Source organism: Centruroides vittatus, unplaced genomic scaffold (assembly GCF_030686945.1).
Source record: "Centruroides vittatus isolate TY-2023 unplaced genomic scaffold, ASM3068694v2 contig_975, whole genome shotgun sequence".
NCBI classification, from domain to species: domain Eukaryota; kingdom Metazoa; phylum Arthropoda; class Arachnida; order Scorpiones; family Buthidae; genus Centruroides; species Centruroides vittatus.
This window is the reverse complement of record NW_027122648.1, coordinates 1635728-1663441: the sequence shown is the minus strand read 5'-3', so window position 1 is coordinate 1663441 and position 27714 is coordinate 1635728. Positions and strand designations below refer to the sequence as shown.

Below are 27714 nucleotides of genomic sequence, written 5' to 3'. Positions count from 1 at the left end.
TTAATTAATTATTTCCACTTAAATACGAATCTAACATTAAAAAGTTAAAAATAATCGTTAAATAATGATTTTATTTGATAAATATAGCTGCAGGAAGTGTTATTTCATTTAACAAGGCGTGAAATTTTACACCTGCAGTTTAAAGCTGGAGGGGAGCTAACTTACCGCATCTGTTCAAATATAACATAATATTTATGGTTTTTATGCTATTAAAATAAGAGGGGACCGAAATAAACGTATGAGAAAAAAATTTTTCTGAATAAAAAATGAAAAAACCTTCTGATGTCATAGAAAACAACCAATAGAGTTTTTAAAAATTTTACAGGAGTCAATTATGTTCCAATTTGATTGAAATTTTCATATACCACACAAAAAAAAAATCGCACCAAACAAATCGCACAGAAAAAGACCGCACAAAAACAGGTTTGACTGTATTTGGTGTAAGGTTCTCCTCGTTGCAATGTTGCCACGTCTACCGAATTTTCGGTAGAATCACCGATTTTGGGTCCGGTCTACCGATCTACCGATTGAAGCACCAAATCTACCGAAAAGTTGACGATAATTCAAAAAAGAAATTTTTTATTTTCAATGTATCTAAAAATTGTCAATAAAACATTTCTTTGTACCTTCATTTCTTATATACAGTATTGTAAAAGACTTTATTGCAATACAAAGTTATTTCTGCTGATCTGTTTAGGGCCCTCTATTATGTAGTAACATAATCACTGGTTACATTATAACAGAAATCGCCAGAAATGTACTCTTTTTAAACGCGCAATAATTAAAAGATTTTTTTAATGAACCAGAAAAACTCTGTAAATCTCCGAAAAATTTCAGCACCCGAGGCTATAGAAGCAGTACAGATTATTTTGACGTCATTCTATAATTCGTTGAGTGAACTATTGCAAGAGTTGGTGTGAATAATTAAAAAATATATTAGAAATCCAAAAATGAGTGATCAAGAGTACGATAGTGGTGGTGAAGGTTTGGTACTACCGGTGTTACTAAAATAAAATATGAACAATTTTAACAAACACGAGTGGGAAGCCCTGCCAGAGTTCAAAGGGTGGTTAACCCAAAGTAAAAATGGGCGACAATTTGCACTTTGCAAGCCTTGTGGCAAAGACATAAAAATTTCAAGTGGAAAAGACGCTTTATTTAAACATAGTGTCGGGAAATTTCGTATAAAAAAAGTGGAGACAATCTCAAGTAAACAAGTCTCAATAATGAAGACTTTTGCTATATCCGGACAAAAATAATTGGACTCATCAATTAAAAAAGGTACGTTTTTGTGACAGTTAAAAAATAAAAAATAAAACAAATTGATTCATTGCTGTTTTATATTTAGTATTATTAATGTTATTTGTTATTCGGGGAAAATTCGCCTTTCAGGATTCGTAGCAGAGCACAACCTGCGTTTCTTGGTCATGGAGCTTCTGCCGAAATTAATTATGTACATTTGTCCCGACTCAAAGATTGCTCAAGGATTGGCGTGGAGCAGAACCAAAACAACAGCCATTCTGAAGTACGTTACTGGTAACGAGGGTTTTCTTCAGGTTTGTGAAGATTTACGAAATAAGAAATTTTCCCTTATCGTGGATGAATCAACGGATCGGAGCACAATAAAACACTTATGCTTAGGTTAGGTTCGGTTTGAAGCTGCTAAATTGCGAATACTTTTAAGACATATAAGTTGTCCTGAGTTACACTCTTCTTAGCTCTCAAACCACTTCAAGGCGACATCTAAGCACCGAAAAACTTCAGAATGTGTAGGACCAATATCTCTTACTTCGCAAATCTCTTCGTCTTCTCGATCTTGTTCATCTGTGGCAGATATTTCTTTAATTGTTTCCTCATCATTCAAAATTTGGAATCCAGGATCGTTTGCATCGCAATTTAACCACTCAGTTACATCTTCTTCGTCACATTTGGCACATATTGAAATTTGTGCTATTGCTTCCGCACTGTCTCCTATACCACTTTCTACTGTTACTGGAATTTACTAATGGTCTTTTCAAAATTTTGTTCCATGCATTCCATCACGTACGTACTGTATATAAACAGTGTTGCAATTCGCCAAGTACAATTTTTGTTTATTTTGAACAATCCGGATAATCGAAACTCCGGATAGTAGAGGTTCGGATAATCGAGGTTCTACTGTATTACTGTCATATAACTTTAGATTTTAAAATTAGAAAGATTAGTTATATAAAATGTTTGTAAATTTAGATATTAAACTTAGTTACATTTAATCTGAATTTTAAAGTAATTCGATTTTTTATTATTTCATTTGTTCTGTTTTTGCGGAGATAACATCGAAGAATAAATCGTCGATGTCAAACATTAACTGGGATTTGGATATAGAACGTTACGATGTTACGGAAGCGTAACTAGGCAAAGTTGTAAAACTGGAGTCCGCGAGCTGTTCGAAATGACAAGAGTTAATCACGTGTTAATAATAAGACGTCGTTTGCTCTATGACATGATTAGTGCAAAAAGATCAGATTTTTCCGCGAGAAGAAAAGCTGCCCAGAAACGTGTCAGAGACCTAGTCACGTGACAGATTGACATTGAAATTTGGTCACGTGACACGGTTTGTGTGCATCCGCCGTCCAGCGTGTACCTCCACGACGGCGGCAAGCTTAAGTAATGGCGTCTCGAACGGGGCACAATCGGTAAGTAGTCCTATGATTTTTTTGTTTATAGCACTTTATATACGGGTCGCCTGGAAAAATGTTATGCGTTTTCCGGATGACTATTAAATATACATTCTTTTAATATAACATAATTTAAAAAATTCATGTTTCCTTAATCTGCATAATTACCACGACGATTATTATTTTAAAAAAAATTTTGTTAGGCTTAACATCGATGAAAATTCAACGCAAAGTAGATTAATATCGATATACTAATATACTAATTACATGGGATATACTAATATACTATACTAGTAATGTATTTTTTCATACTTTTCGGTTATCCGTTTTTTCAGTTATCCGACCAACCCCAGCCCCAATTGATTCGGATAATCGATGCTCTACTGTACTTAATTAGTAAATTATTATTTTTTACGTAAGTGTTTTGTGTTAGATTTTTATTTTTTATTGTTTTATAGTTTATAATAAAATAAATGACGAAAAAAACACGTTATTATTTATGTTGAACCCCTTTTCTGCCACAAAAAGTCGATCTACCGAAATCTACCGAAAATTCCCTAAGGAATCTACCGATGGCAAGCAAATCGGCGTGGCAACAGTGCCTTGTGGGATTATTTGGCTTCGTACCTGTAACGAATCGGTCGTGTTACAATCAACTGTCTGACTTCGTTGTAACGTGTGTTGACAACTTTTACTTAATTCATAAAAATAGGTAAGAATTTACGAACTTTTACCCTCAATGTAAAGGTAGAAAGTATCGGCGATTTGAAAACTGTCTTATTTTTATACGAATTGATTGTGTTGAGCTTCGATCATACACAACCATCATTTCGCTGCCATGTTTGAAGTTATAATCGTAAATATCTACTTGCCTCGTTACGTCTGACGTCTTGCCTGTTAACACGATTTTCGTCGGGTATATTAAATACAACTTATGTACATTTAATTCATATAAGCAAATACATTGGTACTAGCGCACGTGTTTAATGTTACTTACGGTTCCAAGATGGCTGCTCGTCTGATTCCAGTAAGGAAACAGTGGGGACGCACGTTCTAACCTAACCTAACCTATTCTAATAATTTTGTTGGTATTCTAATAATTATGGTAATTTATTAGAATAGGTTAGGCTAGAACGTGCGTCCCCACTGTTTCCCTTCTTCTATTTGCTGGAATCAGAGATGAGCCGCCATCTTGGAACCGTAGGTAACATTAACCGCGCAGGTAATAAGCAGTCGTATTTTTTATTTCAAATATGGCGTCGAAATGATGGTAGAGTGAGCTTAAAATCGTTGTTCTGTCAGAGAAAGTTATACATTCAATGGTCAATAATTTCGAATTATACTCAATAAGACATAATTTTACCTTAGACAGCACCATTGGCAATATGGTAGGTTGGAGACATTGTTTATAATAAAAAATTAAACTAAAAGGAACTGTGCAATGTTCCCTCTAATTTTTTTTGTAGATGAGTGGAAATATACTTCTCTGAGCAAAAAAAATTTTTGTTAAGCAGATTCTGAGCAAAAAATTTTTCTGAGCATATATATATAAAATAATAACAGTAGAAATAATTACAGTAGAACCTTGATTATCCGGACCTCTATTATCCGGATTGTTCAAAATAAACAAAAATTGTGCGAATTTGCTGATTTTCACTTGGCGAATTGCACCACTGTTTATGTACAGTATGTACGTGATGGAATGCATGGAACAAAATTTTGAAAAGACCATTAGTAAATTCCAGTAACAGTAGAAAATGGTATAGGAGACATTGCGGAAGCAATAGCACAAATTTTAATATGTGCCAAATGTGATGAATATGATGTAGAAAGTGGTTAAACTGCGGTGCAAACGATCATGGATTCCAAATTTTGAATGATGAGGAAATAATTAAAGAAATATCTGCCTCAGATGAACAAGATCGAGAAGACGAAGAGATTTGCGAAATAAGAGATATTGGTCCTACACATTCTGAAGCTTTTCAGTGCTTAGATGTCGCCATTTGAGAACTAAGAAGAGTGTAACTCAGGACAACTTATATGTCTTAAAAGTATTTGCAATTTAGCAGCTTCAAAAAGGACAGCTAGCTTTAAACAAGAATCGTTAATTGAATTTCTTAATAAAAAATAATTTAATATTGAAGTTATATGTAAATCTAGACAAATAAAAATTATTCATACTATATGTACTGTCAATTATTATTTTTTTCGATTATCCAGACTATCTTCATCCCCAATTAGTCCGGATAATAGAGATTCTTCTGTAATTATAAAGTAGAGATTAAAATTCATTTTAAAACATACTTCCATACAAAATATTATCTTTTGTCAATGATTTAATGTATTTAATCGAAATATACGTAACAATAATCATGTTGCAGATAGAGTGAGAAATAAGTAAACAACAATTCAAATCAGTGTGCATGCTCGCCTGTGCGGCACAAATTCTCGTGTGCGGCAACAATTTGAGCAGTGCGCAGTCACACAGCTTAGAGGGAACATTGACTGTGTTCAGTGGTGTCTCTATGTGAGATGAAACCTGAAATTGCATATCTGTCAATATTGGAAACCATCAAAAAAAAGGGGGTAAAATTTAAAAGTGAAAAATTTTTCAGAATGATGCTGAAGATAAAAGTGTTCTCATGCTTATGATATATTCTTTTATGAAAAGTGATTAGAATTGGTTGTGTGCTCTTTAAGCCTATTGTGCATTTAAAAAGGAGCCGATTGGCAATTCCAATAATATTATTTCCTAAAGTCCTTTGGCCAACTATTAATTCCTAAAGAATACTGACCAACTATTCAAGCCTTCTTTTACTGAAATTGGGTTCACTCACTTCTGCCTTATAAATAGTTTGTGCTGATCATTGTTTTTATATTTTTCCTAATATGTCCACTTGTATTCTATGTAAACAATAAACTGTACACTTTCCTTAGTTAAAGCATCCCGTACTTAAATAGGCCTACCTCCATTATGCACTTATTTATATTTCTAAACACCACCAACAGCTTAATAGCTTTTTTGGGTTTTGATTCTGTTTCTTAGTTTGGATTGAACAAGCCAAAAGAACAAAAAAGTCATTCACTTCTGACTTATATGACTACAGTCAGGGCCGGATTTACCAATCCAGGGGCCCTGGGCACAAATTTGGTGGGACCCCCCTTTAAAAGTAGGCAAATTTGATGATTTAGAAAATTTACAGAAAATACTGTAATTTCAACTAAGAAGTTGTAAATTTCATTTAAAAATAAGGTTATTGTAAACATACATATATTTTATTGTGTAAAACTAATTTTAATTTAATTGAAAAATACCTATGTATAATTTTTTTTCCCGAAATTTTCCAATGGTTCATAGGTTTTTTCCCAGGTTTGGTTTTCTTTGCCTGTGGCCCTTATGATTAGGCAACACTAGGCTGTTGCAGTAATAGAAAAAAAAAAAAAATTATATTTAAACATAGTTTTGTGGGGGCCCTGGGCACCGACCCCAAATGTCCTTATGTAAATCAGGCCCTGACTATAGTTGTGTAATGAGAACAACAGTTTCTGGATTCAAGTGTTGCAAGGAAAGCCACCAGTTTAGAGGCTTAAAGGATATAGTAAGAACTCTCCCAAAGAGAGAATTTTTGAAAGGTCCTGCTTGCTCTTGCTTGATAGTTAATAATAATGGGCATGGATTGAGAATGAAGACTATTAGCATATTTCAAGGCTCATCGGTCTGCTTGCTGGATAGTTTTTCATCAGTAAACCATGGATCAACTAGGTTTGTTAGATGGATAACAGAAATGGCTCATCTTCAACTTTGAAAATTGAGACATTTTTATTATGATAATTGCTAGTTCAGAAGTGATAAACTTTTTAAATTTATTGTATTTGACATATTATGATGCTATGGTGGTAGCAAGTAATCATTATTCAAGTACTTATTTCCCAGTTTTGTAAAAATCGTAAATACAAAACATTAAAAAAATGGTATATCAAATAATAACAATAAATGGAATACTATTTATTCTGCAAGCTGAGAATTACCTAAGTCTTGGTCAAAAATGCTGATTAAATATTCTTTATAATAACCAGAACTTTAGCAGTCATTGTTGTTATAATGATACCAAGTTTCATTAGATTTCATGACAACAAATCAAAGTTTGAAATGCTATTTAAAATTTAAAAAAACCAGTGATTCCTTTTTTTTCTTTTTGCAACCTTGCTTACTGAGAAAGTCATAGCTAGTCATAAAGTTTTGTCTTGCACTGTATATACACAAGAATAAATACAGATCGATAAATTTCAATATTTTTATTTCTTTGTTGTTTACTATTTCATCCTATGGACAGTAAAAGGATTTTTTTAAACATACCCATCATATGTTTGGCCAGGACACAAAATGAGGGTGACCATTGGTGAGGGATGAGATGAGACATATTGGGGACACATCACAAATGAAAAATTTCTGGATTTTCACTTGAATTTGATAGTGGGTTCTTCAGAACAGCATTCTAATATCTTTGCTGCTGTGGTTATTTGACTATCATATTTATATTTTTTGACAGCCTTTTAAAGTTTAAATATTTCAATACATACATTTATTTTTCAAATAATTTTTCTTAAAGTATGGCATGCTAAATAGCTGAGTGGATAAAACATACTAAATACTTGCAGTTGTTTACACAGGTTACACGTTCATGTGTCATCAATAAACTAGCCATGTTCTGGGTTTTCTTCATGTGTCTAACATCTAAACAGAGGTCTTTTTCAATTAGAAAGCCCTCTTGTGTACCTAGCCTTGAGTTATGTAAGTAGTAACAAATGTGTTGAGATGATCATGTGATACCAACTTGCTCTGTGAGGTTTGTTACACATGATACGCCCAATATATTTGTGTTGCTGCTCATATAACTTGAGACTAAGTATCTTGAGAGGCCACCTCTTGGTAAATGCCAGTGTTGCACAGCTTTATCCTATCAGCTATTCATTCCATATAATCTCACTCAATTTCTTTATTTAAAATAATGAACAAGTTTTATTATTGTAAATAACGGAAGCTGCTCTCTTACTTGTTAAGGCAAGCTTGCATTATGATGTATAAATTAAGAAATAAGTAAATTTAAATTTTAACAAATTATCCTATATTTTTAACTTCTTTATAATTCTCTTCAAACTAAACAGTGAATAAGACCAACAGTTCTAAACTATTTATATTGTTTTACATTAAGAATAATAAGATCAACTTATTAGACAAAGACATTCATTTATTATATATCAATAATTTTTAAGTAAATTTTGCTGACTTTAAAATTAATTTAAATTTATTTTATTATTTCAGAAATACTTTTGTGTAAAATCAAAGAAATGGATAAGGAAAAGATAACAGTTGAAGATGACAAACAAGAAGAATTAGACAAAATGGAATCAGAAACTGTAGAAAGTTCAGTTCCTCTATCTGGTGTACCAAATGAAGGAAAGAAACCAACTTGCATAATTGTACTTGGAATGGCAGGTTCAGGAAAAACTACATGGGTTCAGGTATTGCTTTTCCAAATTTAGATTAGTATTTATTAAATACTAAATCAAATGATTGGTGTTTAGTATCAATGCTTCGAGATTTTTATTATAATTATTAAATGATTTTATAATTGAAATGGAATATATTTTAAAATTTAACATAAGATAACGGATTACATTTACTTTCATCTGTTTTATTTTAGTATTCAGAAATTTTCTTAATACAGTTTTAATATTTTTATGAATTTTTGTTTGCATCTTCAGATATCTAAAATTCATTAAAAGTTAAATAAGAAATGTAACAATTACATTCAATATAAATATACACTCAAAAATGAAATTGTAACACCACAAAGGAATGTGCTTAGCTACATGCACATTGCAGGACCAGTACAAGTAAGACAGATATATAAATGATTAAAGAACAGACAAAGATATGCAACAGATACCTGTTTATTCAGTAACAAATATGGCCTTCATGGCATACTATCTATGAGGCAATTAATGGTTTCCTGAGGTATCCCTTGTCAAGCTGCATCTACTGCTATGTACACAGGCCTATGGTATAAGGCAGTGGTCCCTTATGCACCTTGCATCAGACAAGGTCCCACAAGTGTTCAGTGGAAGAAAGTTACAGCAAGGCTGCCTGCTGGCCAGGGAAGGATATGAATTCTGTTTTGGCTGGAAAGAGTTTGCCATGTGACATGTGGTCAGCATTTCTTGCTGGATCACCATGTCAGTTGTGGCCTATACCAGTAGTCAAACCACAGGTCCCACAATTCATGTGACCTACTGGTCCACTGTCAGAGTACTGGAAATGTGCATCAGAGCTGTCTACTGATCAAACACGATACCTCCCCAACCATGTTGCCTGGTGTGGAGCCGGTATGACACTTGGCATAAGTAGCTGTCACAGCATTCCCCTGGATACTACCCCCACCTGTCCATAACTATTGTTCCTCCACAGAGAGAAACAGGATTCATCTGTAAACAACACCTGATGCCATCCAATGGTCCAATTGTAATGAAAATGACACCAAGCCCAGGCCAGGTGTGTTGCCCTGTGTTGAGTGGTTAATTGCACCCTTGTTGTTGGTTAGTGTTTACAGCCTGACTTCATGCACCCTGTTGTGAATGGTTTGGATGGACACAGATGCACCCAAACTATATTAAACCTGAACCTTCAGATGTTGCAGGCTGTGGCGAATGGGTTCCAATAGGCCATTTGGCAAATCTGCCAGTCCGTGCGTTCTGTTGTGCTGGTGCAGTCCACTCCCTCTTCAGTATATTTGCAATGTTCCTGCATCCATCATGTCATACATTGCTGGATGGTACTCACATCATGCCAATACATGTGGCAACTGCATGCATCGACAAACAGAGGTTGCACAGCTCTAGGATATAGTTTCATCCCCCAGATGTTAACTGGTATTATTCAGCTCACTGTCATCTCCAAGGCATTTTCTATACTTCTTCAAAAGTTCAGCTGCCATAAACCATTGCTAATAGCATTTATAGCCTGAGCTGGCTGCGGTTCTTTATAGCCTGAAACTGGGTAACATATGACCCAATGCATATGCAAACCATAAAGGAATGCACATAGCCATGTGTAAATTGCAGGACCAGTAGAAGTGCCAGAGATATGCAAATAATTATTTGCATATCTCTGGCACTTCTACTCGTCCTGCATTCCTTTATGGTGTTGCAATTTCATTTTTGAAGAGTGCATGTACAGATTATTTTATTAAATATGAGACTTGTTTGCATAATTTACTAGAATTGAATAAAGTTGCAAGCATTTATTCACTTTTAGTCTATTTTTTATAAGCTGATTTTTGATTAAATTATATTTTTTCTCATAAAAAAACATGGATGTTTTGTCACAGATTAAAGTTGTTTCTGAAATAATTTAATATGGTGTATTAATATGTTTTAGAGAATTACTGCTCATCTACATTCTAGAAAATGTATGCCATATGTTGTTAATCTCGATCCGGCATGTTTAGAAGTACCATATCCTGTGAATATTGGTAAGTTTATGTAAATTTTTTTGTATATTTATATAAGTTATGGCAGTGATTCTCAATCTTTTTGAAGTCAGGGAACACTAAACTTTGACATTTTTTTTCCACGGAACACTTACAATACATCAGCTTTAAAGCAGAGGTGGCAAACCTTTTTGAAATCAAGCTCACTTGGTCTAGTAGATGACAACATTGGTATTTGTTGATTAAATTCCTATGCAAAAATTATTTTACATTGTATTGACTTTTCTTTTGCAACAATTTTTAATTATATATTTGATTTTTTCGCGGAACATCTGAAGTGGCTTCATGGAGCACCCATGTTCTGCAGACCATGGATTGAGAACCATGGAGTTATGGAACAGAAATTAAGTAAAAACTGATGAAAAACATGTTATAATTTTTAATATTCAAAATTGAATGTGTTATAATATATAAATAGCTCTACATTTTTATATCAAGAAATGCTTGTAACTACATAGTTATAATTCATTTAAGTCTTTCTCAAAAAAACAAAAAAAAAATAATTATGAATTGATATGATTCACAAACATTGATATAAATATAGTTTTGGTTACTTTGGAATTGTTTTGAAACTTAAGTTGCTTTTTAAAAAACATAATGTAATGTATTTAGAAAATGCTTGATCATTCAACATTCATTATCATCTATTCCTGCTGATACCCAGAAGGTGTACAGGTCAACATGATGAACAATCAGACTTTTATACTACCATCCACTACTTTTCTCCAAACTCTCCTGTAGACAGATAAGTCTTTAGTGTAGAATACAGTTAAATTCCTTTCCTCTAAGGCCTGCTTAACACTATTCAATCCATTTTTGTCTAGGATGTCCTTTGATTTTTTCTGTCTGAATTTAACCCATTCAACATCCTTTATTCAATAATTTCTTACATCTGTCAAAACATGTTTCAAGCACTTATTTCTTTTCATCAGTTGACACTGTAACACTGTACATCATTTTACTTCAGATGATATTCTCATTATTAAATGTTTTTTGAACTATACCAACTCCAATCTCTTTGATGTAATAAACTTTTCCTGATTTACTTTACTACAGATAGAATAAACCATCACAAAAGTTAATAACTTTAAAAATAATTTTTATAGTTTAAAAATTATTAAAAACCCACAGTTTAAAAAGCCCTGACCAAGAATATGAATATATATAAAATTGATTAATATTTTTAATGTTTATTTTTTTTTATTTTTCTGTTAAAATAATAATAATTTTATTTTATAAAATAAGTAATGAGCAAATTAGTTTATAGTCTAATTATTTTGTATCTCTGTATTTGCATATAATATCATTGAAAGTAATTAGTAATACTTACTTATTTTAATGTGTTTTATTTACAGATATACGAGACACTGTGAATTATAAGGAAGTCATGAAACAGTATCCTTTTTTAATTTGTACTTAAAAATATTTTTTCAGTGATAGTTTAAAATTAACTGGATAGTAATAATCGGTACAACGATTAAAAGTTTTCTTTACAATTTCATTAAATTTTATTAATTTAAAATTTGTCATTTAAGTAAAACAACAGATAAAATGATAAGTGTAGAAAAAGAAAATGCTTATGTTAGAACTTCTGGATATAAGTTGAAAATTGCTTGAGATGAAACACTGAATTTTCAGATATTTAATTAACTTTATATCAATAAATGATAATTTTACAAAGCTAAAGATATATTCTTATGAACAATTCAAAAGTATTATTACCAAACACAATAAAATGCTAACCTTTTGTAAAGCATGCAACAATTTTTCCCGAAAGAAAGCATGTGTTGTACTTTTTGTATAAAATTCTGACTTTTCTATTTTATTTGGTAAATTTAATATGTTTATATGAATTTACATTTGCATTTATTTTTTTAAACTCTTTCTTAATTATTGCACAATTATAGAGTGCATGAGTGAATAGAATAAAGAAATAGATTTCATAAATAAGGTAATCACACACATGTAATGAATATAATACCTAGCACATTAAATACTTAAAGTTGCAAGTCACATAAACACATATTTAGGAATATGTACAGTACATATGAATTTAACATTATAACAAATACTGTACGTTAAATAGTATGTAAAATACCATATTTACTCGCATATAAGATGAGGTTTTTATTCATTTATATATCATTTATTACAGCTTCAAATTCCTAGATTGTCCTATACATGCCAGTGAAAGATTCTTTGCATGTTTGCAAATAATTTTTGTCAACTGTGTATTTTCATTTTTTACCGGATGCAACATAAGTATTTTATCTGGGTCGTTTGAATCATTCTTGTATATTATCAGGAGTAAAGATAAATATCAATAGGAAAAGCAAAGCTTTTGAATTGATTTTCAGATTGAAATTCCAAAATCACACAGGATCCCTATACAAGTTTTAATCCATTTCTACGTGAAAACATGATTATTCAGAATTCAGAGAAACTCATAAGTGTAATCGATGGAGAGTGAATTTGATTGTTAAGAATTGGCAAAAAAGATTCTCGATTGTCCAGCTTTACATGAATAAATTAAGGAAAAATCTTGTAAAATCGACAACATAAAGTTTAAAATGCCAGTAATTTTTGTGAGACAATGTCTACATTTATGTTCATTTGATATTTTACTTGTGATTAAATGAAATAAAATTAGAATTGTATTAATAAATCTAATTTTCTTTATTTTGATCTTTAAAGTCACACCTCGTCCTATATGCAAGTAAATACAGTACTTTCCTATTTGATGATCATACTCTATTCCTCAATGCTCTAAGTTCTTTTCTTGAAGGACAATCAGGTTGCATAAAGCAAACACCCGTGAAGATCACCAATATCAGCATTTACTTTACAAACAAAAGTTTGAAGTTTCTTTTACATCCAAAACGTCCATTTCATTTCTTTCTTTTTCAGATAATACTTACTTTAGCACTTTGGTATTTCATTCACTTGAATATCTTGATGTCTAGACATTAGTCATAAATTTGTTTTTGTGTGGTCTTTATGACCACAAAACAACAGAAAGTAGAACCGATATGCAAAGGAAAATTTTACATAAGCATGTGTGTGTGTAGAAACTACACCACCTACCTCCTAGTTTAGGAACTTGGAGGGGGTGATGAAAATGCCTTGCATATATTTAAAGGTAAAGTTGATGCAAGAATAAAAGAGGTGAAGTAGCCTAACCCTACCTCTACAGAAACAATTTTAAAAAAAGACATTTTTGTCTTTTTGCAACAGCATAAGTGCTGAAAAGTTAATATCAAAATTAAGTGAGAAGTTAAAGTTCTTTCTAAATATAAATGCTTTATTTGCCATTGTACATTTTTTATGGGGATATTGAATAACTTAAAATAAATTTTTATTGATGGTTAATAAACAAAACTTGATAAATCTATTTCATATAGAGTAAGTTAATAATAATTAAAATAATCTCTTCCAAAATGTATACAAAAAATGATGAGACTTGATTTTAAAATGTATGTTTTGAGATAATTTATTCATGTATATTTTACTTCTGTTTGCTCTTTCTGCCCTGTGGGTGCTAAGAAGGTAGTTTATGTTATCTATTAAAGCATCATAAAGATTCTTAAGATTCTATGTAAAAATTACTTTAATAATATTGATTAAATAATTCAGGAAAAATATATTTCATATTATCCATCATAAGAAGACTACTAATTATTTTCTTTTTTACTTTTTAAGAATCAAATCTTATTTCTTTTATAATCATTTTAATGATTTTAACCAACAAATAACATTAAAGAATTAAGGTTTATTTATTATTCTGCCGAATTCTTTTAAAATTGAACTTTTGTCTTCAGTGGTTTAAAATAAGTGCATTATTTTCTAAATATTTAAATTGTTAAGCATGAACTGTTAATTTATTGCAAGAATATTAAATTTCCATATGTTAATCCTAATATAAATCAATACTTCCTTAACATGTTTTATGTATAAATTAGGTCCAAATGGAGGAATAATCACTTCATTAAATTTATTTTCTACAAAATTTGATCAAGTGAGTATTAATTTTAAATATTTATATATGAAAATTAATCAATATTATAATATAAACTAGTCATAAGCAACCCATAATACGTGAGGTCCTAATATATGGACCCCAAGCGGCCGGATGGCCGAGCGGTCAAGGTTAGCAGCCTGCCGCCCTGGGGGACCCGGGATCGAATCCGGACGGGTCGAAAAATCCCCAGGAATTTTTCGGGGGTGGTTTGTCCGGATATGTCGGTCCCCGTCTCTCACCATTTGGCCGCCCCATTGTGGGCCTGGCCGAACCCATAATGGGCTTGCTATAAGAGACCCTCTTAGTGCCCATTGGGCGGAAAGAGTTACAAAAAAAAAAAAAAAATATATGGACCCTAGGGCTTTGACAATATAATTTTATTTTCCTGTTTTCTACGTTGTGACTTTATGCAACTCGAATTAAACTTGACCAATTTCCAGTTTCGTCACTCATAAGTAATTTTTAATTTAAGTTTTACTGTTCTTATTTTACTAATTTACAAAATAATGAGAAGCTGCATTAATAATGAAGTTTGTTCGATTAAAATGAAAATAGCAAAACAGTAATGTAATTTATTCAGCTAACAAGAGTGATGAAAGCAGAAACTATAACCAGGAAAATGTCATCTGTAACTCCCATTCCTATGTCATACATACTGATCAAATTTCATGGCAGCATATATATACTGTATTAAGGTTGTAGAATATGTTAACTTCTTAACAGTGAGGGATGTTTATAATCGTCCAAGGCGATTGTGTGGCAGTAGTGAGGGACGACTATACTCACTAAATTCTTTTGGGGGTATCGCCAAAAACTACCGCAAAAAAGAAATTCACATAAAAAATGAATTATGTAACAATAAAAAAATACTTTTCTTTACAGACAGAACTGTTTACAAAATCTTTTTCCGAAACGGTAATGAGAAAAAACACTTGAAAATATACTTTAAAAATTTCCCACATTTCTTCTCCACAACTAAGTGGGAGCCCCACACCTGACTGTTCCACTGTTGAAAGGTTAATACTTAGCAGGCATAAAGCTTTCAACTCCATAAGAAAATATGCTTGCAGTTCACCAGATGCTTACAAAGTTCACATTCAGAAAAGGTTGCTCATCACTAATTTAAACTATTTTAATTAAAATGAACTGTATTTTTTTTAAATGTATTTCACTTTATTTCTATATTTGAATTTTTTGTCCTTTATTATGTGTTGTATTAATTTTTTTCTATTATCTATAATATAAATCTATAAATTTTTTTATAATCTATTATATAACTACATTAAATATTCTTGAAACTAATAATTCAGACAAGAATGCAAGATTCAATAGCTTTCTATTTGAATAGAAGTGTATAACAGCATTTACATTTTTATCATTTCTTTCAATGTAGTTTAATCACCTTTAATCTAACTATTAATTTTTTGTGTTTTTAAGAAAATATCAAGCTTTCTTATAAAATATCAAAACTGCAGTATATAGTCTTTAAATTAATAATATTACAAGAATAATACATTTTTTGAGGAGAAAATTATAATAATTAGATTGTGATAAAATTTTATGTTAAGAATTTTGTAAGAATAAGAGATGAAAATCTCAGCAAGAGTCTGAAATAAAGAATTTAAACTTTTAATTGTAAGTCTTTAGAATTTTTAATATATGTTGAGTTGAAGGTGAAATGAAACAAATGATAAGAAAGTTTAGTCATCATTCAAATTTTTTTTAAGTATTTTAAATTAGAAAATTATAAACACATTTAATATAATTATATTTCATTAAAATTATAGGTTCTAAAATTTATTGAGAGAAGAAGTGCTCAACAAGAGTAAGTCAAAAACTAAATAATACTTATTTACTTATCAGGGATAGTACTTATCTAATCGATTTAGACATATTGTAGTGTTAAGTTATAATATATAAGAAGCCTTTCTCCTCCACCAAAGTAATGAATTTAAAAATGTAAAGCCTTAAACTGTGTTCTCATAATGTGTTAATGTGTTCCTCTGTGTTGTTGCTTATTTAAATTTCTATGTTATTATTATAGATCCAGATATCTTTGTAAATGTTTGATTGTTATGCATTGACAGAAGTAAATTAAATTCATGGATCATAACTGAACTTTATCATAGCCATGATTTATATCTATATTAATGTAAAAAGTGAGAAAGTTTGTTTGCTGGAGGTAATCTTGGAATCTACTGAATCGATTTTAAAATTCTTTTGATATTGGAAAGCTTATTTTTTCCAGATGAACATAAACTATATACTATTTTCATATTAAAAAAAGGAAAATGCACAAAAAAGGTGTTTTGCCATGGCATTTGTCTCAGTCTCAGGTATTCTACAGGAAACATGGACTATCATAAAACTCGGACCCCTCACTCCTTTCTGATTTCATCTCCCGACTCCCAAAGTTTGAGAGATCTAGATAAATTTTGAATAGTTACTCTCTACAATCCTCCAAAAAATATATGCTACTTTAAAATTCATATCCTCATCTTTCCCCCTGAATTCATTCCGCACAAATTGCCAAACCGTTTGACTGACTTGGACCAAATTATGCGTAGTTACTCTGCCACCTTGTGGAAAACATGTGCTACTTATAACAAAGACAACTCAACTCTCTCCAAATAAATAAGAGACAGTTACATTAAAACTGTCATAAATTAATATATCTCAACTGTATATTAGGAAGTGAGACCTCTTATATACATAAATTGAATCTAAATACAAAACTTGACTTATAGCTGCAGAACAATCTTAATTTTATCCTTCTTCAGTTAATCTTCTAATTTTCCTATCTTAAGGTCATCAAAATATTTATATAACAATTGGACTTGTATAAGTTAACTTAAGTGAATTTAAAAATACAGTACATTATAAGAAATTTATTGAAATTTAAGATTTCTATATATATATATATATCTATATATATAGATAATAATATATATTATTTTCAAAAACTTTAGATTTGTCATCTTTGATACACCAGGACAAATTGAAGTATTTACATGGTCTGCTTCAGGAACTATCATAACAGAGTCACTTGTAAGTACATTAAATTAAATTCATATCTCATTTTAATAACTTAAAATAAGCTTAGTTTCTCTAAATTAAACTTAAATTTATTATAAGTAAACCTTGACTTTTTGTATCATAAAAATAAATAGAAAAATGTGTGCTTATGTTAAATAAAGTAAAATAATATAGTCTTAACAGTTGAAATATGTTTTATTTATTTTGCAAAGTGTACATTGCTAAAATCACTTCACTTTTATTAAAGTTTTATTTATTTTATATAATGTTATCTTTGTAAAGACTGCTACAAAATATTTTTCAAAGTTTTCTCATAAAAAAAGAAAGAAACTACATCTGTTGTCTTAAAAGATATGTCTAAATGCAAGAAAGACAAATGTCTTTCTCTACATCACATAATGTCAAAGAATAAAATCTTAAAAAGCTATTTCTGTAAATTATAGAGCAATTTCATGATCAACAAATTCACTGGAAAAAATTTTGCCAATATTTTCAGAAGTTTTAAGTACAGGATCCTTCTGGAGAACTTGTTAACTTCTTCCTAATTTTTGGTAATTTTTGTATTTCAGTTACAACTTCAGAAACTACTACCAGAGAATCTGTTTTCTGTAGTCCAAATTCTTTCAGTTCCTGTGTATTTTTAGGAATACAGGGAAAAAGGGTTTAAATTTTGGGGATGTTAATTTGGTAAGTCTGTTTAAATCTTGAACCAAGCGTCTAATGAGAATTAAACTAGGACATTGTGTGACTTTGTCATATCACGATAGTATTGAAGTGGAATCAGAAGGAAAGAAGCGATCCCTGCTCCTGTTAGGCACAGAAGAGGCAATTTATAGTACCTGACAGATGCATATAGGTAAAGTTTGCACTTGCCATCACAAAAGAGGCTATCCTTATACCTGCAACCCACAGGAGACACGATCCTTGCACTGGCCAGATAAGGAGAGACAATCCATGAACAAAGCAATCAATGAAGATTGCTTTGTTCTTGTGTTTTGTTTGTTTTTTGCACCTATTTTCCATTAGGTGCATGTAATACTGTTTTTGTTTTTGACCCCTAGGCCTAAATTCTGTTAGGTGCACTTATTGCATCAGAGAGCATGGACATTGTTTTCGATATACAAAAGTATTACAGTGACAAAGTCATGGACTCCTAGTTTTACTTTCCTGGATCTGTTATAGAATAACATGAAAAGTATAGTAATTGGTCAAAAAATGACCCCCCCAAGATTTTTACATTTTTGGATTTAGGAGACCTTGAAACATTGAGAAATGCAAAAACATTCAGAATTTTTTTCCTCTATGTATATGTTAATATTTGTATGTGGCATGAATTTTTTTACCTTCTTTGTAGCTTAATAACTCCTGTGCTTTCAGAAATTTCTGAAATTTTGCAGGAAGATTTGTGTATTAGAAAGATTCATGCTATTACATTTTGGTGGTTTAAGGTTGACAAGGTGAGGAGATAATGGAGGGTCATGTGTCATATCTCAAGTAGGGTCGGACTTAATGACAATTTTACTTGTTATTAGCATTTAAAATTTTTTATAAAACCCATTCCTATTCTGAAAATTAAGCTTTTAGCCATTTTATAATAATTAAAAATGTAAACAGTTATTTTTTTAAAGAAATAACAGATAGCACCCCAGAATTTTAAATGATGCCGGGAAAGTTAAGCGATTTATTGCTGGATTTTTTACACTTAAATGGACTCACATTTCATTTCTGGATTTCTCGTCTCAATTAAAGAAAAGTGACAAAGTTTTATCAAAATCAATCCATTAAATTTTGAGAATGAACTTGATTTTATAAGGTCATACAAGATGTGCTAGCAATCATGCACATCTTGCAACGCTGCACAATTCATGTGATATTGCTTTGTTGTGTGTACTTGTGAAACAACCTTATATCTCAAAAACAAAGTCATGGACCCCCATTTTTTATTTGCTGTTTTGGATTTTGCATCACAATTAATGGAAGATGGCAAAGTTTAATCAAAATCTATTGAACAGATTTTGAGAATGAACACAATTCTGTAAGCCTCATAGAAGAAGCTTTGCTAATGCTCTACTTCAATTAGGATATACAGTCTGTAGAACCTTAATAATTCCTGCTGCTTTTAGCATGTAAGGAGTAGCATTAGTAACTATTAGTAAAATTAGTGTCCTCTCTTCATTGATTGGTTATACAGCTTATCTAAGTTTAAAGAAAAACAGAGTGTTTTGTCAGTCACATAGTGAAGAAGGAAAAAGAATTTACTGAGTGAATTGTGGACTAATTAGTTTTCTTCTATTCTGAAGTGGAAATCATATGTGATTTGTAAGTTTTATTCCTTGTCAAGCTTACCAACTAAACAACTTGCCATGTACTGTACCTTTCTTCTACATTGGTGGTTTTGTCTATGCTAATTCAAATATAGTAGAGCATCGATTATCCAACCCCTGTCACATTCAGTTATCCGACCAACCCCAGTCCCCCAATTGAGTCGGATAATTGATGCTGTACGGTATAAGAATCTGCTATGTTTTCTAGGAACTTTTTGAAAATAATACAACTTCACAAATGGAATGTTGACAGCTAAAAGAGAGTAACAGAGCTCAAAGGAAAAACCATCCTTGTGTGTGGAAGGTTCTCTTACCAATGTCTTGTTGATTTTTGTTGGACTTTTTTTCATTTGATATTTTTGACATATAATCTTTTCATTGTGCTGTTTAAGTTGAACTCAAGATTAATTCTTTTCATATTCCAGAAATACAAGTTGCATGTTTTAAGCAATTTTATGTATTTAGGCAAAGAGCATAAAGAAAAATCATTTCCATCATGTGACTTTGAATTCCTGTGGCATGAAAGGATGAACCATTTTTAACAAAATTTTATCCTGGTTCATTATTTATGTTAATTTACATTCAAATATATAAAATGAGACAAATAAAATTTTTTAGTTTAACTATATCAAATTTAGAAGACTTTTTCCAAAGTTTAAAAGTTATAATTAATGTTTAGATAATAGAATTTTGCTGTACTAATATATGCATACTTATTTATTTATTTTAAAATTTGTAATGATAAAATCTATTTCTAATGCTTAAATACTTATAAAAATTAATTAATTAAATAAAATTATGTAATTAACTATATTTATAAGACATTATTATTTTCTAGGCTTCTCTGTTTCCTACAGTTATTGTATATGTTATGGACATTAACAGAAATGTCAGCCCTGTAACATTTATGGCAAATATGTTATATGCCTGTAGTATTGTATATAAAACTAAACTACCATTTGTGGTTGCAATGAACAAGGTAATTAATTTCTTTAAGTAAATTTTAATGCATGTATATGAAACTTTTTGAAAATCATAAAAATATATTTTTAGAAATATTTAAGTTTAATTGTATAGTAAAGTTTGTTTCATTTATAAAACTGATTCTAGTGCCAAAACATTTTAAGTTGAATTCAATATGTTTTAAAAGATGCTAAAAGTATACATACTTTTACTACATATATAATCACAAATAATCGAAATAAGTAAAATTTAGAAACAAATTTGATACTGATTTAAATTTTATTTTTCATGTTTAAATTAATCAAACTTATATTAATATTTTTATTTTTATAAAATAAAATAAGATAAAGTTAACATGTGATGGATTAAAAAGTCTTTGTGTCAAGTTCCTGTTATATAAAATAAACAAATGCTACTTTCACTTTTGTACCACAGACTATTATCCTGTATTTGCTTCTTATCATAATCATACATCCATTTTATGCATTTATCTTATTGTGTTGCCAGCTTGTTTATTATGCTTCATAAAATAATGCATATCAAAATATTCTGAGTATTAGTTTCTAAAGCAAACCAATACCAATATGTCGAGAACATTCCAATATGTCAATATATCAGTATTGGTTACATGCTGCAAGAATGTACAATGAAAATAAAATTTTTAACATATTTCTACAGTAAAATTTTTCATAATCATATATCAATAACCATATCCAATATATTTTGCTTTATTTTGTTTAGATTGATGTTGTGGATCATCATTTTGCTCTTGATTGGATGCAAAATTTTGAATCATTTCAAGAAGCATTGCAGAATGAAACATCTTATATCTCAAATTTAACGAGATCGATGAGTTTGGTCTTGGACGAGTTTTATAGTACTTTACAAGCTGTTGGTGTATCGGCTGTTACTGGAGCTGGAACAGAAGAATTCTTCAAAGCTGTGTTAATTGCAAGAAATGAATATGAAACGTATGATTTGCTGTTTTTAGAGCTATGTAGCTTTAGTTTTTTCATTCAAAGACAAATCCAATATAAAATTTTACTATTTTTTTATTATATTTTAATATTGTGTGTAGAAACAGTTTTCGTTTTCTTTCTTTGAAATTCATTAAATTTGGCACTATATTGATAAACAAATAAATCAAACAACAATTAAATCGTTTTATCATTCTCAGCTTAAAACAATGTTCATTTAGCAGATTAGAATGATGTAGAGACTGTGTCATTCCAATCTGTTAAATGTTCTAAGATAAAGATAGTCAGATATTTGATCAGAAACACATATTAAAAGTATTGCTATTCAAATTTAAACAGTTATGTGATTTATTAATTTTTCTCTCTCATTTTTTTATGCCAGTCTGTTAATGAAGACATTTTAATTGTTCATAAATCTTAATTGTTCTGATAACTGCTAAAGATATTTAAATATTAAATCAGCAAATGAACACAAAGCAGACTTGATCTTCTGGTACATTAATTAATGCACAACTGTTTTAATTACTGAAGATTAGAGAAAAATTGAAATTATAAAATTTTATACATAATCAACACACACAAGTATAATATTATGGCTAGTTATTGATTGATTGATAATTATATTAACAGCCAAATGAACAGATACAATAATTGGATGAATAGGTCTTTTAAAGTCTCAATCAAAACTAGGAATGGCAGTGCAGTTTATTGCAACAGACATACTGAAGTATACATATGTTTAGTGCTGATTTTTTATCATAAGAACAACATAGTTAACATGTTTATAGTTGAGACTTTGTCAACTTCAAGCAGTAAAGATAAAGAAATTGTAATTTTTAATTATGATTAAATACTTATATTTATACTACATTAATAAATTTTTTCTGCTGCACATAAAAATTTGAACAAGAACAGTTTGAGCAGGATCAAATGCATAAATTCATATTGAGAAAATTTATTACTAGTCTTAATAATTATTTGGCATATTTGCTTTCTATTTTTTCAAATATTGGCATAGTATGAGTTTATTTTATTTCAAATTTTAATCTTTTCTTTTACAATATGTTCTAATTGTATTATTATCTGCAGTTTATCCTATAGTATCCTAGCTATAATAATTAATGCTAACTCAAACTATATTCAGAATCAAGTTATTGTTATAAAAGATAATTATATTGATCTAAAGCATTATGCATTTAAGAAAATGGAAATAAATAGTTATAATGAAACAGAATGAAAATTAATACATATCTTTATTAAATATAATAAAAGTTTTGATGATGAATTTAAATTATTTTTAATAACAATTTTAATTTAGTAAGTGATTTAAAAAAATGCTTACCTGCAAGATGTGGACTTGGCAATGCTATCAGCATATTATAGAAATTACATATCTTTAGCATTTATTACAATGGATTATGAGAATAATAATTGAAATTTCTTGCTAGCATTGTCATATCTACTTCTTGCAAGTAAACATTTTGTTTAATCTGTTTAACAAAATTTATTATTTTTTTTTTCTAATACAGAATTTATAAGACTGAATATGAACAGTTACTTAAGGAAAGGGTAAGTTTTCAGCCTGAAATTTAAACATGTAAATCTTAAAATAGTTGTTTTGCTTTTTAAAAGGATAAATTATATTAAATTTAATTAGATTTAATATTTTATTTTAGGAAGAAGCAAGAAAAGCAGAACAAGAACAACAATTAGCTAATTTAAAAAGGGATTTGGGAAAAGGAAAAGACATAACTTCTATGTGTAAGTTTTTTCTCTATAAAATTATTTAAAATATTAATTTTGAATTAGATGCCCTTTATGGAATTATTGCCTTTATCTTTTAGTTTTTACAGAACCCAGATCTTCAGAAATATATTTATGTGCTGGATCAGACCAGGAAGATACTTCTGATGAAGAAAAAAGGCCAGATTACGATAGTAATGGTAATGTCTATTTTTTGTCTAGCTTCACAAAGTGAATTGATAGTGTAAAATATATTAAAGATTTATATGATGATTTATTGGGTTAATCTGAGAATCAGTCTCTAATGATCAACAATGAAAAGTGATGAGTTGACAATGTACTAAGCTCATCCAGAAAGTACGTACCGTTTGGTATTAAAAAAGATTTGCAATTTGTTTTTATTTATATTTTATTACAGAAAAATCTACATACCTTAAACTATTTTTCGACATATTCACCATGCAAATTAAGGCATGTGTTATATCTTGGCACTAATTGCAACATACCCGCTTTGTAGAATTCGGCTGCTTGCGACCTGAACTAGTTCTGGACGTTTACCTTGATCTCATCATCACTTGCAAAGTGGTGGCCGGCAAGAAATTTCTTGAGATGAGAAAACAAATTGAAGTCAGATGGAGCTAGGTCTGGACTATAAGGAGGGTGACAGAATTGTTCCCAGCGAAATGAATCAAGCAGTGTCGCCGTTACGTGTGCGGTATGCAGTTGCGCGTTGTCATGCAAGAACACAATGCCAGAAGTCAGTAGTCCACACCTTTTGTTCTGTAACTTCTTCAATGTCTTGCAGTAAGTTGTAGCATTGATTGTTGTGCCTCATTCCATCCAGTCCACTAACAAAATTCCTTGACAGTCCCAAAACATGGTGCATATGATTTTTCTTGAAGAAAGAGGTGGCTTTGCTTTCTTAGATTTTGGGGAATCAGTATGCTGCCATTCCAGTGACTGTTGTTTCATTTCAGGTGTCTCATAACAATTCCATATTTCATCGATGACCTGTGACAATCCTTTTCAAAAAATCACTTCCTTCTGTCACATAACGCTGCAAAAACTCCAAGACTGCTCTCATGCGTTTCCATTTTTGAACATCCATTAGTGTTTTCGGTACCCATCGCGCGTGCAATTTGTTTGTAGTGCAAATGTTCAGTCACAATTTCGTGTAATAAAAATTGTGAAATGTTTTGAAAAAGCATTGACAAATCAGAAATCATGAATCGCCTATTGGAACAAATTTGTTTGTTGATGCAGTGCACCAATTCTTCAGTGATCAACAACGGGTGTCCACTGCGCTCCTTGTCGTGGACATTTTCCCTTCCTTCGTTAAACATCCTAACCCACTTTTGCACCATACCTTCACTCATTGCATTCTCTCCATAAGTTTCACTTATCTGACGATAAATTTCACGAGGTTGAACATTTCTTGCACTCAAAAACTTGACAACTCTTATTTCACAGCTGGCAGGCCGATCGATTGTTTTAAACATAGTGAAGATCCTTACGTAATCCGTTACGATCTTTACAATGATCCGTCTCCAGTTGGTTTTTACGACTTGAGAATGTCCGTACGATGGTTCGAGGAAAGCTACACCTTCACACTCAGTCCAGTGAATATTTACAGTTTATTTACACAACAAATATTTACAGAATGTACAAGTTCGACAACATTACATACACTATGCAACAAAGATGTGGTATCTCATGTCGGCTTGTCTATTGGGGACTGTTAGGCTCCGGGGAACTCAGGTCGCTTTTCGGAGTTGGCTCAACTGCGTGGCCGTCCGATCTCTGCACTAACCCTTCTCAGAGGAATTCCTAAGAGGAGAACGCTCTCTCTACACCTCAAGGGCTTTCCTAGTGTCAGAGACTACCACATATCCGGTCTCTCGCCCTTCTCCCCGTTTCTCTCACCGCCCTTACAATTTAAGGGATTCCACGGCGACCACTTGCAACCAATCGGGTCCTTCTTTTCCCCTGGGAGCTTCCAAAGACATCCGCCCTCCTCCGGACGACGTAGCTTACAATCGCGTCTGTCCCTTGTTTACGTTTTTCAAGTCGACCAACACGTGGCAAACACATTGACGTGTACTCATAAATGGAGATGCTACTCCCTTTGTTCTTTCCGGCCGTTTATAGCCCCAACACCAGGTGGGACTAATTATCTCGGTCGCGTGGCTTTTCGACCTCCGACGCTAAAAGCGGACCTTTACAAACATGATTACCAACAGACAATGACTTCAAACGTTAGCCATTTTGTTTTGATTATGTTATGATAATTTGTTATGGAGTTGAAGGATGCTTGTTATTTGTTATGGAGTTGAAGGATAAAAACTACACATGCGCAACCTTTGTGCTGTCAGATGTGCAGGAGATAGCACAAACAGTACTTACTTTCTGGATCAGCTTAGTAAGTTTTGTCTGGGAAAGGGATAAGTTTTGTCTAATAATAATGAATCCAAGACAACCAGTTGGCTAAGACAGTAAAATGTCAGCCTGCTTCTTTGTGACTTGAATTTAAGTTGAGTCAGAACCTAATAAATTTTCTATACAAACTTCTAGTAATAAACAACAATTTAGCCAACATCAATCCTTTCAGGTCAAGATCCTTTAGACTTGGCCTTCCACTTGTACAATACATTCTTCAACATTCTGTTAATTTGAAATATGTTGTTGGCTTGCATCTAATGTTACCCCCTTCAATCTATTTTTATTTTAAAAACTTTTGGTAATCAGAAATTTATTATTTTATTTCAGTAGAGTTTATATGAGTTGTTAGTAAATGAACTGAAAATTATATTGATATTATACAATTTTTATATCAATTGTTATTCTACATCATTCAATGAATTAATAAAATTAAAAATTTAGGTTTATTCACTTACATATTTTTATTTTTCAGAGGAACAGGAGGAAGAAGAATCATTTAGAAATTTTGTTGCTAATTGGAAAAGTAGAAAAACACCAAATACATAGTTAATAACAGCATTTTATGTAAATAATATGTTACAAAAAGTTTAAGTACAAATAAATTTTATTTTTAATATTATAATTAATTATTTCCTTATTTGGTCTGTAACATTTAAAATAAATTTTATACAGATACTCCTTGATAACATGCTTTTGGTTAATGCAGTTCATTAATTATCAATAGCTTTTGTACCACAGTGCTTTTTATCATTTTTATCAGTTCCAAAGAATGTCGCTACTAGGAGCTCTACGAAGAGTTGCTTAATGCAATACTTTCAAAGAATGTATCCATACACTAACTGAAGGCTATCTGAATATAATTTAAGGATTGAAAATTTCTAAATTTATAAATTCTAATATAAAGATACAGATAATTTGAGAAATTGAATCTAATTTCCAATAAGAAGCTTGCATACAAATACGTTTTCATGGTAATTTTATTAACCATAATTTATCAAATTCTAGAACAATCTAAAGAAAACAAACTTGGTCAAGCCAATCTAATAGCACACTCCACAAAAGCGAATCAAATATTAATTTTGTTTAAAATAAATTTTATAATAACAGAGAGTGCTCAGCAAACCATTAAATAGATACAAAACACCTTTTTTCGTTGCCGAGATATATTTAATTTAGAAACAAACGTTTTTGGCCTCATCCATAGGCCATCATCAGGTCGAAAGAAGAACGAAATTGGAACACTTACATTCCAATTTTGTTCTTTCGACCTGATGATAGTATTAAGGGAGTATTAGTAGTAAGGGATAAGAGAGATAGTATTAAGGGAGAAGAGAAGGCAGGGGTCTATAGAACTACCTATGAAAATATGCAACTGGGTATTGAAAAGGACTACATCGGTGTTACAACCAAGAGTTTGGGGCTGCGGCTCAAGGAGCATATGTATAGTATCGGAAAGCAGTCTAATGCAACGATGTTGTCCCAAATGGCATAGACCCAAGGCTCTATAGTGAACTGGGATGAGGCATCTATTATCAAACCTATCTCTTCCCCAACATTGGCAATAACTGCAGAGAAGATTGAGATATATAAGAGCAGGCTGGAAGAAGGGTGTTTGAATGCAAGGGATGCTGAAAGCCTACCATCCCATCGGCATGGGAGTTCATGGTTAAGAAGTTTGCAAGAAACTTCTTGCAACTTGCAAACTTATCATTTTTATTTATATTAGTGTTATTTGAATATTTATGTTATTTTATTAATTTGTTACTGTTATCTTTATTTATTTTTCTATTATCTCATTCTAAGTTTATTTTCCGTTATTTTGTTCCGTTGTAAAAACGTTTAGTTTGAACTTTGTATTCCATTCATGGAACGTAAGCGTTCTAATTTCGTTCTTCTTTCGACCTGATGATGGCCTATGGATGAGGCCGAAAACGTTTGTTTCGAAATTAAATATATCTCCGCAACGAAAAAAGGAGTTTTGTATCTATTAAATTTTATAAATTCTTG

At 31.0% G+C, this 27714-nt stretch overlaps 1 protein-coding gene across 1 annotated transcript; it reads left to right on the top strand.

The window, feature by feature from the left end:
- Positions 1-3286: 3286 nt before the first annotated feature.
- LOC136985689 (GPN-loop GTPase 1) lies at positions 3287-26329 on the top strand. The gene is made up of 13 exons (XM_067283019.1): positions 3287-3369; positions 7981-8180; positions 10096-10189; positions 11563-11606; positions 14160-14222; positions 16013-16050; positions 17195-17273; positions 20424-20564; positions 21290-21519; positions 23055-23094; positions 23202-23286; positions 23370-23468; positions 26180-26329. Exons 2-13 carry the CDS (start codon positions 8007-8009, stop codon positions 26251-26253), a joined length of 1161 nt encoding a protein of 386 aa, XP_067139120.1. The 5' UTR covers positions 3287-3369; positions 7981-8006; the 3' UTR covers positions 26254-26329.
- Positions 26330-27714: the final 1385 nt, after the last annotated feature.